Raw genomic sequence first — 19,337 nt, 5'->3', positions numbered from 1 at the left:
CACGTCCCCACGCAACGATGTGACATATCATCGAAGTTTTATTTTCCACAATGGCGGAGCTTGCTGAAAACATTCCCTTATAGACATGCACATATTAATTAAAAAGCACACTCGCAAACAGCCACGTCACATGATGGACGCAACACAGCCACAAAACTCGTTGCTAAAGGGGTTTGATTAATTCATTTAATTAAAACCTCACGGGGTTCGAGTGTACCTCCAGCGTTCGATGTATTTAGAAAAATGTACGGTCGGCCATATTGTATTGTCGGGGGCGGGAAATTAATGACGCGTTGTTGATGATATTTGGTCACTTATGTACCTAAGTGCGTAAGTGCGTGACATTTAATTGATCATTAAATTAATGAAAGAGAACTAAATTAATAGAGAGATAAAAGCTTGACAACACACACCCGTAATTCTGTAATTTTGTATCTAAAATATGGTTAACGTTTGGCCTCTATCTCGCTTGGTGGTAAGCGATGATGGAGCACGTCTGCTCATAAGCATTCTATTTATTCGGGCCTTGAAGACACCTAGGTTATATCCTTCGAGGAATAAAGGTTCTGGGAAAGAATTCCACTTCTTAGCAGTTCGCACAAGGAAGCTTGTTGATGTGTAAAAGCGTTCTTTTGTAGCCTATTAGCAAAAATAAATTCACTGTTTCACTGAAGCGAAGCGCTTCGTGTGGGTGGGTGGTGGAATAATAAAAATGAAGAGAATATTGTATAACCTTTTACGAGTAATTAGTTCCACGTAACAACTGAACAAAACACATATAATATACTGAAAAAATAGTTTCAATCACTATAAGCAAACAATCAAACGGGGCACAGCAAATAAAGAGAAATAATTCATAATTCAGGGCTGTCAATAAAAATATCCAGCAGTATATTTGGCATTCGGAAATCACGGTGTATTTGTACAACCCTTCATACATTATTGAACAACATTCATTTAAACCGGTTTTTGATTTATGTTGCCCGAGTATTATTGTGAACACTTGATTTTCCCAAAATTCGATTCCAAAATAGCTTTTATTGGTTCGAAGATAAGTCATTATTCATTCAACTTGGTGACAAGTTGAGTGCAATTATCATTCTCGGAATTATGTATATTGATAAAGTTATTTGCACTCTATTGTGTCGTAACTCGTAGTACATGTATTTTACTTTGATACATATTTTATTCAATTGCAATACGCTGCACTTTATTATTGATTGGACCAATAAGAAAATTAAATGTTCATCTCTCTCTTCTAGGGTCATCCCAGCTAGGGTGGGGCAAGATTCTATTGAATATCAAAGTTTAACCAGACACAACTAAAAATGTTCTCAAACTAAATGCTAAAATTGCTCTATCACTTAAAAACCATGACATGATATTGTAATTTCCATCCATTACAGTGCGAACAGCTCCATAATGCCCGAATAGTCGGTGAAGCGAACTGTAATATTGCAGATAAAGATTATTGTTTGACGCAGCACAATACAGCAGTTACGGACACTCACAATAGCTTACGGCTTTATTAGTAGCTAGCTAGTGCTGTATATTTAGACCGGTATCAGTAAAGTTGTGCTTAAATCCGGCATCTATTTCGACTGCCATTGTTTTAACGACTTATATTTAGCTCCCTCTAATTTGATTATCCCTCTTGCTTCGTAGTTTTGCTTTTATTAATGGAGGAGGTTATTTTTGGTGTCTTACATCTGTGTTGTATTGGTTGTTATATAGGCTAAAGATGATTTTGATGTCATAGTTAATAACTAGTATCATCATCATCATCAGCCGGGAGAGGGCCACTGCTGAATAAAGGCCTTCCCCTTAGTCCTAACTAGTATGCTCTCATCTTAATTTCCAAATCCTAAACATTACTTTTCCTATGTTATTGGAAGGAACCTCTCGTACGGTATATAAGTGTCTCGCGTGGATCCGCGTTCCAGCATACGAAGGGTTAATGCCTTATATTAGTATGTTACAAAGGCATTATAGTATAAAATACACACAAAAACCAAAATACTAGAAAAACAGGCAAGTATCGCATACACACGTGTTTGATACAATTCCTTTCTATACATATAGTTCCATACCACACTAACAAAGTTCATTACTTCCAATAAGTATCACAGTTCACACACACACATTTCTCTCTCGCGAACATTTCCCAACCGGCGCGCGGTGCGACGGTGCAACAACAAACAATTTTAATAATGACACGTCACAACAATGACGTGTGTCAACATGTGTCATTTGTCACGTGTTCGAGTGACGGCGCACGGGATTTGTACGAGGAACATGTTATGTCGTAGAACGAAATTCAGAAGTACCAGTCTGTATGAGATGTAGTAAATAGACTAGTAAATAGATAGAATAGAGATGTAGAGAATATTTTGTACCAAATGCTATGAAAACTATAAACGATTTTTTTGTGTAATATATAAGTGCTAACAATATGTCTCTTTTCTGAAGGGCTTTTATACCAGTTGAAGGCATTTACTGGTATATAGTTATTGTGTAATGTGAAGACCTTTTCCGCACAGATAAATACTAAATGTCGATTTGATAATACTCCTGCCAATGAAAACTTCAACTGCTGCCAATCAACTTTAGATTAACATAATAATTAGTCACATCATAATATACCAACTGCCTATAAGTGGTTATTGGTGAGATCTCTTCTCACACGGAGAAGATTTAAACAGTAATCAGCGCGCTTACTCAATGCGGATGAGGGATTTGAAACTTATAACCAGGAATTAAGAGTTCAGGATGTTTTCCCTCACTGTCAGTCAGTAGTGTAGTAATAAAATCAAAACCAATATCATAGAGAATAGTACTTCTGACTCTATAACTGCGTCACGACTACCAAGTGAGCTGTGCGGTACAATCGACAACGTCTTCAGCTGGTCGCGTGATGAATGAGCGTTGTCGAGCCATGTTTGAGTTAATTTCACGATCAAACTACTTTTACGACTTATTCAGCGTTTCATCTTTTAACATTCTCCAGTTGGTGTAAATAACCAGAGTTTTTATTATATGTTTATTGATATTTAAGGTTTTAAAGCAGGTTTTAATTAATGAATGTGTATTAATTGAATGTGTATTAATTGATTTTTTAATTATTTTGTTCCAGTCATAAGCATCATATGGAGTAGATGCAATCGAAGAACTAAAAAATATCAGTAGCCAACTACGGTATATAGAGCTAGTGTGTAGCAATTGACGTGTAATATTACGACTCTTAAAGTACAAACGGTGAAAAGAGGTTTTCTATTATTGAGTTATTAACGAATCAAGTAGTTTCGATCATTATTGTAATACAGATAAATTGTCCATTATCCACAATATTCAACAAGAAATGTATAAATATCTAACTACATACAAAGCCCAATTTGTAAACTAATCGCTGTTCGGATACATCGTTACATAACTACTGGACAAGATATAGAGAGGTTTGCGAATAGAACATTCAGTGATACGCAATACTCCACTATATTATGTATAGCTGAACGAAAATTAACTCACAGTTTGAATTTACAGTTCTATGTTGATCCGCTTGAGTTCGATTAAAGCTATGGGAGAGCCATGCTTCGGCACGAATGGGCCGGCGCGACCGGTGTGATATCACGGCTTCAGAGAAAACCGACGTGGAACAACTTGCATTGTGTTTCGTTGTGTGAGGGAGGTTACCCTAATACCCCCCTTCCCAATCTTCCCAATCCCCCATTCCCTAACAACCCTTAAATTCCTACCCCCCAAAAAGCCTTCAACACACTTGTAACGCCACTGGTGTTTTGGGTATGTTAATAATTTATTGTCAGTCGCCTAATAATGGTGGAGGAATCTCCTGCAAACTACACCGACTATAATATGTTTGAAATTTATAGTATAACACTTACATACTATACATTGTTGATTGCAAAATCTAAATCTAAATAATACAATAGCTAACTCGAGGTCTATCTTCCTTCCATCACATTCAGAAATCCAGTGTGAAGTGTGACAGTAAAAATAAATAACAGTTTGTAACAAAGTATAATAGCACAACAGTCGTTTAACCTATAAACCAAGACCCAAAAGGGGAGAAGAGCTGAAAAATTATTTGTCATGAGGTAAACCCCACCAGTCATATTTTATACGGCATAATTGTAGAACCTTCCTCTCATACCCTGCTTATATTTAGGTGGCATTTTTTTAAGTAAGTAAGATAATATTATAGGGCTCTGAGCCTAAATTTTTTTTATCTAATCCAGTCTAGATTACTAGACTTTCTAGAAGCTCTAAGTTTGATATTAATAAAAATAATATATTAAAGTTTAAATAATTTTACTTCGATTATGTATTTGTAAACAAATAATTTATAAAAATAATAAGTAGATTCCATAAAAGTGAATGTGATAGGTCACAACAAGATTTTTTTTTTAGAAATAACGGACTTCTGCCTATACTCCAAATAACTTACACAACTATACTATAACCACTGAATCAGCAGCAAAAAATGCATCGACCAAGAATTTTTCCATACTAAACAACATCATTTTCCCAACTTCAATCAGCTCTTCTAACTAAATCATATACACTATGTAATCCGGCTCTCATAGCAAGCCAAACAAATTAGAATATTAAAAATGGCGCGCGGTATGTCGGTGTGTTTGTACAACGAACCTCGGATCGGGCCGCCAACTTAAATTATTCACCAGCGGATATTGCCGGCTAGTAATAAGCCGGTATCACGCGAACAGTTTCCTTATTTCATTTCCCGACTAATCGTCTGCTGTACACATCATTCTATATCGCTATTAGTATTACTAATACTGGTGCAGTATTTTTGGGATGTCGAAATTGTATTGCGAGTGATATAATTATGAGTTTGAAGGTATTGTTCTTTTTGTTTCTGGAAATCCCAGTTGTTGCAAGCCAATCAAATGTATTAACATGTGTTTGTTTCTGGAATTCCCAGTTGCAATTCTATTAACTTATCAAAATTATGTAGTTATACATATCTATGTAAAACTATATTACCACCTACACAAATATGAACATTGAGTTTAGAAATTCAATTTTAAACCAAGAGAGTTCGTCGTCGAGCGGCCGACTGTCAGTATTAAAGCCAATGACAATTACTTACCCTAGCAGCTTAAACAGAAATACAATAGACTCTGCACAAACAGTTTGGACCCCTTCAATCCGAGTTTAAAGCCCGAAAAATAGACCTTTCCAAACATAATTAGCGAAACGCAATTAAAAATGTAAGAACTGAAGCGCTTCTAATCTGTGTTTTATTTAATTTTCTGATTACAAAGGCAGTACTTTTCTCAAAATAAACGCAAACGTGGTGTTTTTTTTTTGCTCAGATAATCTGATAATGTCGGCAAACCTCCGGAGAGGTCTCTTTGTCTCTTACTTTTAGAGTTCAATTAGAGGGCGGAACGCAGAACCGAGGAACGCAAAAATACTAACTAAGTTATGCCATTATATATAATTTATTTACTTTTGATGGGCAGTTACTGTATATAATCCACTCCGAGTTAGGTGGAACTCCGCTGAGAATTTTTACTCATTTTCGTGTTCAGCTATTGTGCTGACAATGCAACATAATCGCAACATTCATACACGCGATGAATTTTAGAGTTTACTCGCAGAGCGCTCGCGGAGCGCTACTGCGCTGCGCCACGAAATGAATTGACAAAAGAGTTAAAAGTTTAAACCTCGTGAGTCGTGAGTCGATTTGGGATGGTATCTTTGCCGTCTATGTTTAGTTCTGACAAAGACATTGTTATTACTCTACAATACGGAGCACGTATTTTTGGCATCTACATAGTTTCAAAATGTAGGTGTTAATAACTGTAACGCTTTTAGAATTCGAAACGATTTCAAACTAGGAATAATCCTGAGCAGTCATTGTACGGCCCACAAACCGGCCATCACGATCAACTATCAAAAGAATTACGTCAATTAAGTATAGAGCTGGCAAAGTGACAAAGTTTAACGTCCCTCTCAAATAGTTGAAAACGTCTCTTCTATCATTAGCAAGTTTGATAGCCGCCATCAATCTGGACCCGCGGTCTCTCGCAATATAACTTAATTACATTCATCTGTTTGAGTCCGGAATTTAACCATAGAAGCTTAGACAGTTGTTTCGTTATCTAGCTATAGCTCTTGATGTAAGAAAAACAATAAATGAAGTTAGAGGAACTTACTTTATTAAAACATTGCCAATTATCTTACTGCTATAATATTTGTGTCAATGTTATGTGCTAACAAATTGTATTTCAAATCCATATTTCGTCTGGCACCGTGTTAGCAGGAACTACTAAGATGGCACCCAGTATAACGGAGAATGATGAGAATACATAAATAGCCAAGACTCTAAACGAAACAAGTTATAGTCTAGCAAACTCAGTCACTCGGCAAACTATGAAAACTTAGCACGCTTGGCTTATTTGAGTTTTCATCAAAGAAACTTTGGTTGCACATGCACCATTCCATCACTAATAGGAAACATTTTCAAACAACATTATTCGAATTTGATTCTTTATTCAAAAACATATAATAGAACATAATGTATAGAAACCACACGTCTTCGGTTTTCCTGTTCGAGGCTAAGATACATCATATTAAAAAATAGAAAGTTACATTGGCGTCCATTAAGTCATTTTACCAGAGTCGAGGCGCTAATGAGCATCCATTATTCTTTCTTTCATCCATGAAAAGGAACATGACATGACTTTCACGTCTAATTTGGGAACATTTTATGAAATTATACGAGAACGTCACATCGGTTCTGATTTGCAAGTGACAGGTAAATAGAATTTATCAACTGGCTTTTATCTTCCTCGTTCCAATTTAGCGAAATAAGGAAATTAAGTTTCTTCAATACTCGAAAATTATGGGATAATGAACAGGAAAGGTAATTTGTTTTTAAACATTCCGTTAAAGATATATTTTGAAAAAGGTTTCAGTTTCATTAAATAAATGGTGTTCGAACAAAACATCATCACTCATCTGAAGGAGCACCGCCCAAATCCCATAGTGATTCCGTTGAACAACACTCCTTAATAAATACTCATTCAATTCACGAAATTATATTTTTCTCTGAGACTCCTGAGTGGGGTCGTCATCAATCATTCCGGTCCCCTTTTAATTTACACCGAAGCATTTTTCAGCTACTCATCTCTGTGTCGTTTATCACATTTGCCGGCCTCTGTTTCCGCCACCTATTGTCTTTTGAGATTCACTGTGACCTGGTTCTGCCGTGTACGTGTCCCAAGTTTGCGAGAGACAGAACAAGTTTTTAGGTTTATGGAGGATTTGTGGCTGAATTGGGTGCTTGGAGCTTGAATGCCCGCCTGGATTGTTGTAGTTAAATGATTGGATTTAAGTTCTGGAATAAATTAGAATGTGCTTCTGAATTTAGCCACAAGATTATTTCAATATAATTATGATTGCAGAAGACATTATTTCTTTAAAGTTTAAGTAAATGAAAGTTTTGAGTAATTACTCTGAAACAATTCTGGCATAAATTATGAAGATCATGTAAACAACTGTTTGATTCCAGACCAAGTTTTAGTTTTATCGAAGTTGAGTTCTAAATGTGAATAATGTTACGTACGAAATTATAAACCCAAAATCTTCAACAGAAAATTGTAACAAATGTTTCAAATTCAGACACCTTCCAACGCAGAGCAAAGTCTTTATATTCGTCATTACATTACACAAGCATCGTAAATTCCTTTGTGTCTAATGTGAGCTCGCCGCAAAACTTCTTTGAGCTCGGTAATGGTGAGAAAGGTGAGAGCATCTTGTATACATAACGTTAATGCGCAATTTTCAAGCGAATCCTTATAAGCTGGGCTTTAGAATACGTTGTTGGGCCAAGTATGACTCCTTGCGGCACACCTTGTTGACATCTGTTACTGTAGGTATACTCGCCTTGATTGAACCTTGATCGAGTTATTGTTAAGCTCGTTGTGAATTGAACATTTAAGCCCATTAGAAGGGCTAATGCGAGGAGATAAGGCCTTAAAGAGGTGCTTACTTTTTATTTTATTTTCCTGCTAGACTTTAAAATTATATTGTTGTCAGTGAACGATAAGAAATTACGAGCTGATGCTACTGACGGCTTTTATCAAAATACAAACAACAATCTATTTGAATTATCAAGGAATATTTGGCAAATGACATGGTATGGCTAATAAATAATATTCTAACCTGTTAAGATTGAATAAAAAGGTCGACATAAACCCATAAAATGTATGAACGTAAACATTTTAACCCATGAAAATTGAGAGATAGACGAATCGATTTCATTCCGTAAAAGGCACAATGCGGAAACCTTCACAATAATAAGTGTAACACAACAAATCTGCATATCACACGTTCCATTACCCTCTTGTACCCAAAACAACAAGACGTAACTCACATTTCAACGACGTTTACAAGTAAACCTTAAAGTAAAGGCAACAGAGTTCGAAATTGAATGTGTTAAGGCTTTGTTGTGATAAATTATTTTTGTGTTTCAGTGTACCTTTTTCGTGCCATGGCGAAAAGGCCTATAAGAATATACTGTGTTGAAAAAATTGTTCATAATATTGATATTCGATAGAGCTCAAGTGATATTTCCACTTAATGGCTTTGATATTCACTATCCTTCCATAAAGATATGTGGAGATTTCAGAACATGCATTATTTATACGTTTTAGAATACGTTGTTGGACTAAATGGTTCAATCTAAATTCAATTTAAAAGTTAAGTGTACTTCATTACACCCAATTCTTAAAGAAATCTACGGCATTGATAAAGGAAAGATTAGGTGCCTCCTATTTTACACTCCCTTAGACAAAGACTTAACATATAGGTTCACATTTTAATTTAAACATTTCCAAAATACGACACGATTGTAAAAAAGTTATTGGTAACGTTTAGAAAATTCACTTTTCTCCTGATTAAGTGCCTCAGTAATAATTATTTGATTTAATTTAATCGTCCTCTTTAGCATTATATCTGCCATCCGATATTCCTTACGTATAACATTATCAACGTCTATAATTACTCCAGCTATTATCCATATCCTCGGAAAATCAATCACACTCGGATATTCCCGTACGAGGATTGTTATACATTTACTTCGTATCGATGTGTGTTTCAAACTTGTAATTGCAGCAGTTTAACTGTACATTTTTAATTGTAGCTTTTAATATAGTGTTCTGTATCGATCATTTCTGTTGTATGGTAAAGATGGTCAGGGTTTGATAGTGTTATTGTTGCTATTGATTTTTTAACCGACTTCCAAAGAAGGAGAAGACTTCTTAATTTTCAGTGGGTTTCCTAGGTAAGTACTGAGTAAAATTAATAATAATTATTTTGTGGCTTTTAGTTTAAACGAAGTCTTTTAAACATAGAAGATTTTTAAACGTAGTTTTATTTTATTCCCTATGATATTAGTTACAAAACAACGAGGAGGTGTGTACCACTTAAATGATTTTTAAAATATAATTATACTACATTCATTAAAACTTGTGTCGTATTATAATTTAACTGAAAATTTCTCAAGATACATCCATACATAACCGCATGCCTATCTCCCATGGGGGTAGGTAGAGACAATGTATTCTCAAGATATTTTTAAATTTATTGTACTGTAATAACAATGAATTACGTTCGTATATAATTCTATGACCATAGTACAGAATTCAGACTACACAAAATAATAAATAGTTTCAACACGAAAGTACTTCAGTCAGCGATTTGAATTTGCGTGTCTATCGTTCATTAAGTAGTAGATACAAATGGCATTCGCGAGTCTCTCAGCAACACTACGCCGGGACGATGATGGGGCCTTTACTGTGGCACGTGATTTATTTACACTTCTACAGGATTCTTCAGTTACACAATATTTTCTACTAGGTTTTGTTCTTTAAATTAAGGTCAATTTGAGATATTAGAAGATTATAGTGCGTTTATTTCAGTTTTATTATAGGTTAGATATAGTTTTTCTTTGCATTTTTAGGTTCAGTTGTTTATAGACTTAATTGACAACTTTACAATTTAGTTATCTGTCAGTAACAGCGCGACAATCGCGTGTGTCGCGGAATCGTCATCATCATCAGCTGAGAGACGTTCACTGTACAAAGGCCTCTCCCCTAGTCCTTCACTAAGGAATGTGTCGCGGAATGCTACTCATAAATATGAGCCTCTAACATGGCTTGAAACTAGTGAAGTTCCTCGTCAAACAGTTACGTGAGTAAGCCGATAACATTATAATTAATTTAGTTTATCTCACGAAAGTTATAATATAATTAATTACCTATTTGAAACTAAACATTCTCACACCGCAAATCTTAAAATTATATATCAAAGATAGTTTTTTAATTATAGTTGGGTTAAGGATAGACATAGTTATTTATTAACTTCATCTATTCCCACACATTAACATCACACTACCCACAGAACCCACCAACTCCGGTGATTACAAATAATCTCCCGGAGCCCACTTAAACACGGTCAATACCCAAACCGTCTTCGACCTTTACGTATAGCCACATAAAGCAGCCGTTCCCAATACCATTATTTTGGGAGCATTCGAAGCGTCTCCCATCTAAAAGAAAAGAAGTAAGTACATAGGCGAAACGTAGACACATTGGGTGCCGACTCAATAAGATAAATTACTCTGTTATCTAGTTATTTACGGATCTTATTTTCTAGTTTAGCTCTTGGCTTCGGGTAATATGTAGAAATGCTTACTAGCCTTTTTATGTATGTATTCAGGTTTATTGACATTGAGGAATTGTTGGCGACAATATTTGAGATTGTACTTATGTCGCGTGTTTCACACCGAGGATTGTTATACGTTGTCATACTACATAGATTCGTAGAATAAAGAGCTCTCCAATGTATTATAGAGATCATCGTATTTGATCTTTGATCGTATTGTTGTTAAGAAAATCTAGATTTTGACTTAGTACTACTGATCAGGAAATATTAGTGACTGGTGAATGCAATCACCGTGTTACACGTGATTTTATTTTGAAAAAGTTTCTTATCCGTTCAGATTTCTAAAAAAAACATTACATCTTTATAGTTAAATGTCCAAGTACATACATACATATCCTTACGCCTGTCTCTCATAGGTAGAGATTATGGAACACAAATTGCTACGAAGTGAATATTTCTACTAAAAAGCACCTGATCAAAAAATCATTCAAGACAGTCAAAGATCAAAGAATCATTCATCATGACCACATAGTCATTTGGCCTTGGTTAGTCGTCACTATGGTTTAAATATCAAAATAAACATGATAATATTTTGACCGTGGCGCATCTATTCAGTGGAATATTTGACATGAAAATGGTGTCCTTATCATGTGGAGGGTCGCCAGCCTTTGTATGTACAACGATCGTTCTACTTGTAGAAATATGTGGGTAGCATGGAAATTCTTGTGATAAAGTTATTTTGGTCCTTGGAACTAAAATGTTGTTCGGTTTTTGCGGGTTTTTTCAGACCTCTCTATCTCTAAGCTGTACGTTGTATAGTTCTATAAAAAGATACATGTTATACACGTACATGCTTATATAACGTAGAATAGTTAAGTTACTTTAATGAGATTTTAACATTAATATTTAATTTCAATTCAAAAATAACAATTCTGAAGAAAATATTTCATTTCACAAACATATAATAAGACGATTACATAAATGAAATAATTAATAAAGGGAAATCACAAAAACCGGGGCTTCACGAACATTCACGAAATGATGCTATGATAGATGACCGGCGCGTCATAACAGCTCCGGGAACGAACAGTGTTTTTATTGAGGTTGGTTTCATCTACCTACTTTTTACTATAGGTATAAAATTTATGAAAACCCTAGTCTTTTCGTAAATTTTTCCTATTTTGTGAGTAAATTTAACACAAATTCCGCCGCTATAGTTAGGTAAAAGAAATATTATTCTTCTAGAAGATCTACTACGCAACCTAACATGAACAATCTACAAAAGGCGGACGCTACGAAATGCTACGTGCTACGAGTGCTACGAACGCTACGACAGTGGCTACGTGCTACGATCCTAACCCAACCCTTTCGCATCTACGCTCGTAAATCTTTCTTTACTTACGTACGCGCCGCACCTGACCTTTTTTAAGGACATTACCATTGACCATATTTTGTATGCCCTTCTAGAGACTACTTTTTCCCTATTTCCATCAAGGTTTTATGTGTAAGCGGGATGATACGCACATATTTTATGAGAGCTGGATACTTTTTCATGTTAATTATCTAAAAGTACCTATATTTTTATACTAGTACGAGACAAAGAAAGTTCTGTTTTGCTAAATTAAGAACAATTTTAATCTTCATTCTTTGCACGGGTTTTATACAATCATACGAAATTTTCATACACCAAACATCAATCGCCCTTTAATCTATGGTATATGTACATACATTTACACCACTTGTTTCTCACCGAAACCCTATAAAACATCCAGCGAGCAACATAAAAAATGGAGAAACGAGGACCCTGTCAATCAACGTCCTACACAACGAATCCAATACAATCAATAAAGAACTTTGTTTTTCCGACTAACAATATAGGTCCAGTAATATCATTTTATATGAAATGTTTGAAACATTTAAAGCCAGATATTTCAGAAAGTTAGCCGGCCGATCCTTTATTACACACTAAAGCGCTTAATCCTCCAATCAATATTGAATTTCGAGTATCCGCAGGTGACAAATTAGGCGTGAAACGGCTAAATAGAGTACGCTGACTAACTATTGAACAAGTTTAGCTGATGTACAGCGGTTTATATTGAACGTTGACTGACGTACGTTGGAGTCTGGAAATGATTATGTATTTTGTATGTAAGTAAGTAAGAAATATCTCAGCTTTTTTTGACGGTTAAAATCATCTAATGATTTCTCCCACTGTGGCTGAGGTGAGAGGGAGTGTAAAATGGGAACTGCACCTAAAAGCCACACATGATTATAATCTGGCACTGACTAAAAACCACCCTGTTTCTACTCCTGCTCTTCTGAAAATTTCGGAACCTAAAGTAATATTAAGGTTGTATTTTACAAACGAATATCACGTTCCCAGTCATGTACACTCAATATGTCTTAAAAAACTGCGTAACATTTACATATGGAATAGCAATTCTCAACCTCTACGACTATCTTAAGTTACAAAGCACTAGTATTAAGTACAGTATGTACTCTACAATTCAAGTACCACGCTCTCACTTTATTTTCTAAACTAAGTAATGTAAAGAGAACTTGAGACTCATATCTACTATCTAAACGTGAGACACTATAAACTATATTATAAAATATTGCTGAAACCATCTAAAAATATCATATTACCACTAACAAGAATTCTCTTCTTAGTTTAACAACAATTTTTTTGTATTCTCTAATTGTATTTCTGTCAACGTATTAATTACTGCGATAGCAATTTGATTACCTGCAAACAAATATATATAATACAACATTTAGTATGATACATACTTATCTGTATATACCTAAATATATAATCTTGTAAACAATGGCGCAAAGACCGTCTAGTTTATTGTAGTTTAAAAAAACCTTCATAATATGAATACCTATAAACCACCAATCAGATAATGTAATCTCTATCGTACATTCCGGCACCCCAGTGTTCATGCAACTAACCGCTGGCGGTTGTCACGGGCGGCTGGCGGCTTCGGGTTAACTGACTATAACTTGTGGAAGTAACCGACACGGGCCTTGATGACACCACAACCGTTTTATGCACACACAAATAAACGCTTTTATAACTTTTTCCGGGACAAATTACTGCGTTTTATTTCAGGAGAAAGTTTATAGAATACAAATTGCTGGTGGTATTTTTTATTTTGTTTGAATTAAGAAGATTTGGTTGGTTCTGTTTATGTAAGACAGTTCGAATCAAGTCAAACTTCATTAGATTGTTTTCTGGGTTACAGCATATCATGCAAGTTGAAACAAAACAGTAAAAACTAGCACTCACCGAAAAGACAGCGTCGTCAGCGGCCGATACGACTTGTGGCTATTATGGTCTGACATCGGAGTGCCCCAGAAATCGTTCCTAAACACTTGGAGCACATGGTTACCACCATTCACGTCACTGTTGGACACGATCGCGGGGATGTCGTCATGCACGAACTCGCCACCCAAACTATTCGCGTACGTCAGAGCCCCGACCGACGCCACGAGCGTGTACACCACCCACTCACTCTCGCATAATGTCCGCCACGACTTCGAGTTTGTCACTTCTTCGCGAACTGGCGGTAACGGACGCCGACGCATTTTCACACACTGTTTTTCACTGTTTGTTTGTTTTATTTTAGTTTACATGTTTCAAATTCAAGTGTTTGAATATGAACATTTTATGAAACTACAGAGCTGAATTTAATATTTGAATCGAATTCCAGTTGACGTGTTACTCGAATTTGAATAAAATGTAAAACTAACAATGTAAAGCTACACTAAACTGAATAGAGAGAGATAACACTTATAAAAACTTTGGAATACATTAACCCACTTTACTAACAAAAGCGTAATAAAACTCAAACAAACAAAGTCTCACCGACAGAAAACCTCATCGATTCAATATATCGCTCGGAACTTCATGCATACTCAATTGGCAAACAATCTCAGTTGGATGCACAAAAGGTTGTTACGGACCGTTGTCGTATCGAGCAAAAGTGTGCCCTGTCTGTTTGTACGCCCAGTTATCCGTAGCCCGTGTGATGGATCACCAACGCCGCATAAATCAACATCGTGGGTCAGCTACGACCGCTGATGTCATATTCATGAGTGCTCTGGATAGCTGGGTAAACGATAGTCCGTCCAAGAACGATGAGCGACCGTCCTTTTTCCTTGTTTCTTTTTTTAATTCTTGCCTCACTTTGGATGAATGCGTTCGTTTTTTATTTTAAATGCTCGTGATTTATGTGGCAGCGGGGCAGCGGGCGCACTGCAAGTACTGCAACCTGGAACAAAGGATGGATGTTATTTTTATTGTGGAGATTGCTCTTAGATGTAATGAGTAAAATAAAGAGAATGTGTTATTTTATGGAGCTCGAGGGAATACAGTTTTATGACCGTTCCTTTAAAAGAAACGTTTAGAGTAATATTTTTATTTATATAAACTCTTGCTGTAACGTGTTGAAGTGGAAAATATGATTATTTTCGGACACATGGGTGTCAGGATAAAGTCAGGTCAGGCTCGCCTAAGCCGGGGCCACTTCGCTCAAAATTCTATTAACTACCCAAAATCCCGAAGGGGCCCAAATATTCACCCGAAACTTACAACGACTTAGTTTGTGAAAACAAACTGAACTATCGCGTCATAACTTTGCTAAGAATGTTCGCGTATGTACCGCCTAGCGTCTCACTAATCTGAATTGCTAATGCTCCCCTTAATTCAGTTGCGAGGCGCGAATTAAAAGCTCTATGTGTTAATCACATTATGTCTGTTTGTGTTTTTATCCTCGAGGCTATGCAATTGAATTAATTGTTTTGTTGTATACGACTAATGAATTTGTTTTCTTTTTTTTACGTATTATTCGAGGAAGAAGACTGGGAATTGTGATTGGAATAATAAGTATTTTACAATTTTATTTTTGTTTTGAACTAAACGTGTATTTTTCACCAACGTGATAATAATACAGCTGTAGACTAATACAAAAATATATTTCATGCAATTCAAATATGTACGTCGTATCGTGACAATTTTATTGTTATTGTAAACAATTGAAACTAACAGCAAGTCACTGAATGCCGTCAACAGTTCCGGGCACACAACTCTCACGAATAACAACTAAGCACAAATATTCCAAACATTTGCACAAACAAGTGTCGACAAACGGCGAACATGGGTCATTAATCACGCCACAATTAGGGGCTCACCCCGTCGAACACGTTGGACAAATATTGGATTATATATGATTGATTGGCCCCAAGTTTTGTGGACACCCAACTAATAGAAGAACCAATCGATATGAATTGGAGTTTCGCCGGACTGTCATAGATTAATGACATGACGTATGGATTCGTGAAATGGATTTATACCGTGAGTACCCGCCGCTATGTATTTACGGAATGACTCTGTAAATACTGCTACATTAATTTCAATTTCAAAGGAATGATAAACAAACACACAAGTAGGAGTACATAAAGTATAAACGTAAATAAAAGTAGAAACATACAAAATGATAAATGTGTGTCATTCTGAAAATGTAACAAACAAAATTTTAAATGTAAGTACATTATGTTCAGCATACAGCACTAAATAGCCTCGCTCCATATTTCACGCGCGCAAAATCTCGGCTTACTGAACCAAAAAACTTAAAGAATATTAATAGCTGATAGCAAAATTTTTACCCCGTCCGAGCTCACAAAAACCCTCGCACATATTTCGCTCAAAAACTTAGTTAATTTATTATTCTGAGGAAGTTTGCCTTGTATCTGTTCAGTATTACACTCGCAAATTGTTTTTAAAATATCGCATATCAAGATAACGTTCAAGTTTTTGGAATTTCTCTTCGTCGGCCGAAGAAAAAAGTTTTGTCCCCAAAGACTTTGGTTCGAAATATACCGACAAAGTTAGCACGTCAGATGTCCGCGCCTGTACTGACTGACTGTGGTAACAGATTGACAAAATTACTAGTCTCGGAAGGATTGGAAACTGAGAAAAAATACATTAACAGCATATTGAAGTCCTATTGACAGCAATTGCTTAGTCGTCTTGAAATGATATCGAAAGTAGAGTTTTATTTTCCAAACGAGCAGTTAGTCACAACAGAGCATGAAAGACAATTCTTTTTACATTTAAAACAAACAATTCATTTCTAAGGAGCCGTTGTTTAAAAGATTAATTTTCATTTTAAGTACCTCCAACAAAATTGTTTGTTCCATTCATTTGATGGAAGTAAATTAAACCGCGACACGATGAAGAACTAAGATCCATTGAGAACTCACCAATAAATATTTTCGTCAGAGCTAACTACCATTGTATACACTCGATCATAAGACACTGAAAGTCGCAACCACTGTTACAATTACATTGAAGGAATTTCTAAATGTACGATGATTGTAGTCAAAGCATGAATAATTAACTCTGTCTTGCATATAGTCAAGAATTTCAAGCGTGTATATGTTCCTGTGTACTAAATTATACACATTAACATACATAGTTAATGTACCACCTGATGGAATACCACTCAGCGGTACGTAAGTGAAACACTTGTAGGATGTCACTTCGAATGAAGCAGAATGTACGGCTAAATAAGATATGTTGGTAAACGCCCTCTATGTGACCTCGAGCGTCTTTAATGATGCTGTGGTTTTCCTGTATCGGTAGCGCATATTATTAGGTATTAATGACTTTCCCTACGTGGAGACAGACACGTGTCTAATTCGGATTGTAATGTAAGTGAAATATCGGAATAAACTTAATTCCAATTTGATTTCTTCTCAACTTTCGCGTCCTTGATCCCCAATGAATTGAAATAAGTTCCAACGAATACCCCTTTGATTATTCAAACAAAAACTCGTAACAGAATCAGTCGGCCACCTCGCGATGGGTGTCTATCGGCGTCGGGCCCCGCTCACAGGCTGTAGTAGCCTGAAACCGCAAGAGGCGAGTTAATCTTCCGGCGGGTGGTTCGTAATTCGATTAAAGTTGCCAACTCTTGCCCGACTCTTAATTATGTTTTTGGTGAATTCTCTCGCGGGGCAACGTCACGCAAACCTTTGTTGCCTATCGAATTTGTTTGAATAATGTCGTGGTAATAGATTTGTTCAAGCAGGTTCTCTGTTTATTTTGTTTTAAGGTTTCCGAGAAATTTAACTCATCGAGCTGTGATGTTCGGGATATTTTAATAACGTTTACTTTCATCTTAATGAAAATATAGGTTTTTGTTTTGTAATCAAAGCCAACACACCCGTTATACAGTTAAGAGTTAGGATGGGGTTTGAGTATAAAAGTTGTAGGTAACTTAGTTATAGTTAAGTTATTTTCACTAATACTATTAGTAACATTTCTAAAATGAGTCAGCTATATTACGTTTTTATAATTGTAAATTAGAAATCAACGAGAAAAATAACTTGTTGGATCATGAATCAAATACCAATCGTTAAACTCGGCAGTCAAACTAATGTATACTAAACCAAATAACACTATTTCTAGACAAAACTTAAATAAAGGAACGGGAAATGTTTAATGCATTCCCGTATAAACAGTGCAGAAGTTGTAACCCCAAGAGAAGCACAGTATCTGTATGCACAAACTTATAATTAGACCATTCCTGAACTCGAAGGTTTTCGTCGAGAATCCCGAAAGTCAAAAAGCCTCATCCCTTTATTTATTCACAATGCAGTCCATTGTCGACGGCGAGCCTGTTACAGCCACTGTTACTATTAACTAAAGGAGTCTTAGCTCCGTAATCTCGAATGGAATTTGCGAGACTACATTAGCATTTCAAATCAACCTCTCGCCGTCTTTTAGAAGCCTATCTTTTCAACCTTACGGATTGTGTTACTCTGGAATTTACTTAACTATCTAACTTGTGTATTCCTTGTAGGATGTCTGCTAACAGCCGGTTCGTGTACGCTTTTTAAGATGTAGATTATAAAAGTTAATGAAGCACTCGGAGGTAGGTAAAGTCTGCATACTTAGTGTCTCTTTATCTAATCATGTTTGCGAATTGAGTTACCTCACAGTATTGTAGGCGTAATTCCCTCTTGTCTGTACTACCCACGTAGTACTGTAGGATTTGAATAGAAAATCAGAATAGTCAATTTCTTTTAAGACAATTTTATTCTAGTTCTTACGTTCGATATTTCTATTTTAATGTTTATTGTACGTGGAAAGGTGAATATTTATTAACTGTATCATAAGTACAAGTACAGTTATGTATCACAACACTATGTTACCCGTTTTGTTGTCTGACCTCCCAGAAACAAAGGGCGGACCAAGTTTACAGCGACCTACACAAAGATAAAAGGGTAAACAAACTGATTCCATCTAATTACCTCATGTCTTCATTACTCTGCTGTGTTATCAGGCTGCAATCTGAACGATCTGTCGTCAGCTATAAATGGCCGTGATAACACGGGATCCTTTCAGATCCAGCTCCTATTCATCACTGGCCTCTCGCACGTTATAAATAATTTAAAACAAAGGCTCGCGACATTGATCGTTGTTTACGGCAAAGATCCTGATCTTAATGCGAATAAATTACTTGTTACAGAGATTTGTTCGAGCCCCTCACCCTTCCTGCTTGCTCCCTGTTACAGTATCTGGAACGCTGATCAATCAAGTGTTCAACTTAATA

General features: G+C 35.9%; 1 protein-coding gene across 1 annotated transcript in view; it reads right to left on the bottom strand.

Moving 5' to 3' along the window:
- The window catches only part of LOC118263502 (protein O-mannosyl-transferase TMTC1-like), a 151,508-nt gene that overhangs the window by 84,446 nt on the left and 47,725 nt on the right, over positions 1–19,337 (bottom strand). Inside the window, exon 2 of the mRNA XM_050705603.1 lies at positions 14,006–14,990. Within this exon, the coding sequence (XP_050561560.1) occupies positions 14,006–14,304 (299 nt within the window). The 5' untranslated portion in view covers positions 14,305–14,990. The remainder of the gene's footprint in view (positions 1–14,005; positions 14,991–19,337) is intronic.

This window comes from Spodoptera frugiperda, chromosome 27, assembly GCF_023101765.2.
Source record: "Spodoptera frugiperda isolate SF20-4 chromosome 27, AGI-APGP_CSIRO_Sfru_2.0, whole genome shotgun sequence".
Classification (NCBI taxonomy): Eukaryota; Metazoa; Arthropoda; class Insecta; order Lepidoptera; family Noctuidae; genus Spodoptera; species Spodoptera frugiperda.
Note: the sequence above shows the minus strand (reverse complement) of the source record. Positions and strands in the feature narration are given on the sequence as shown.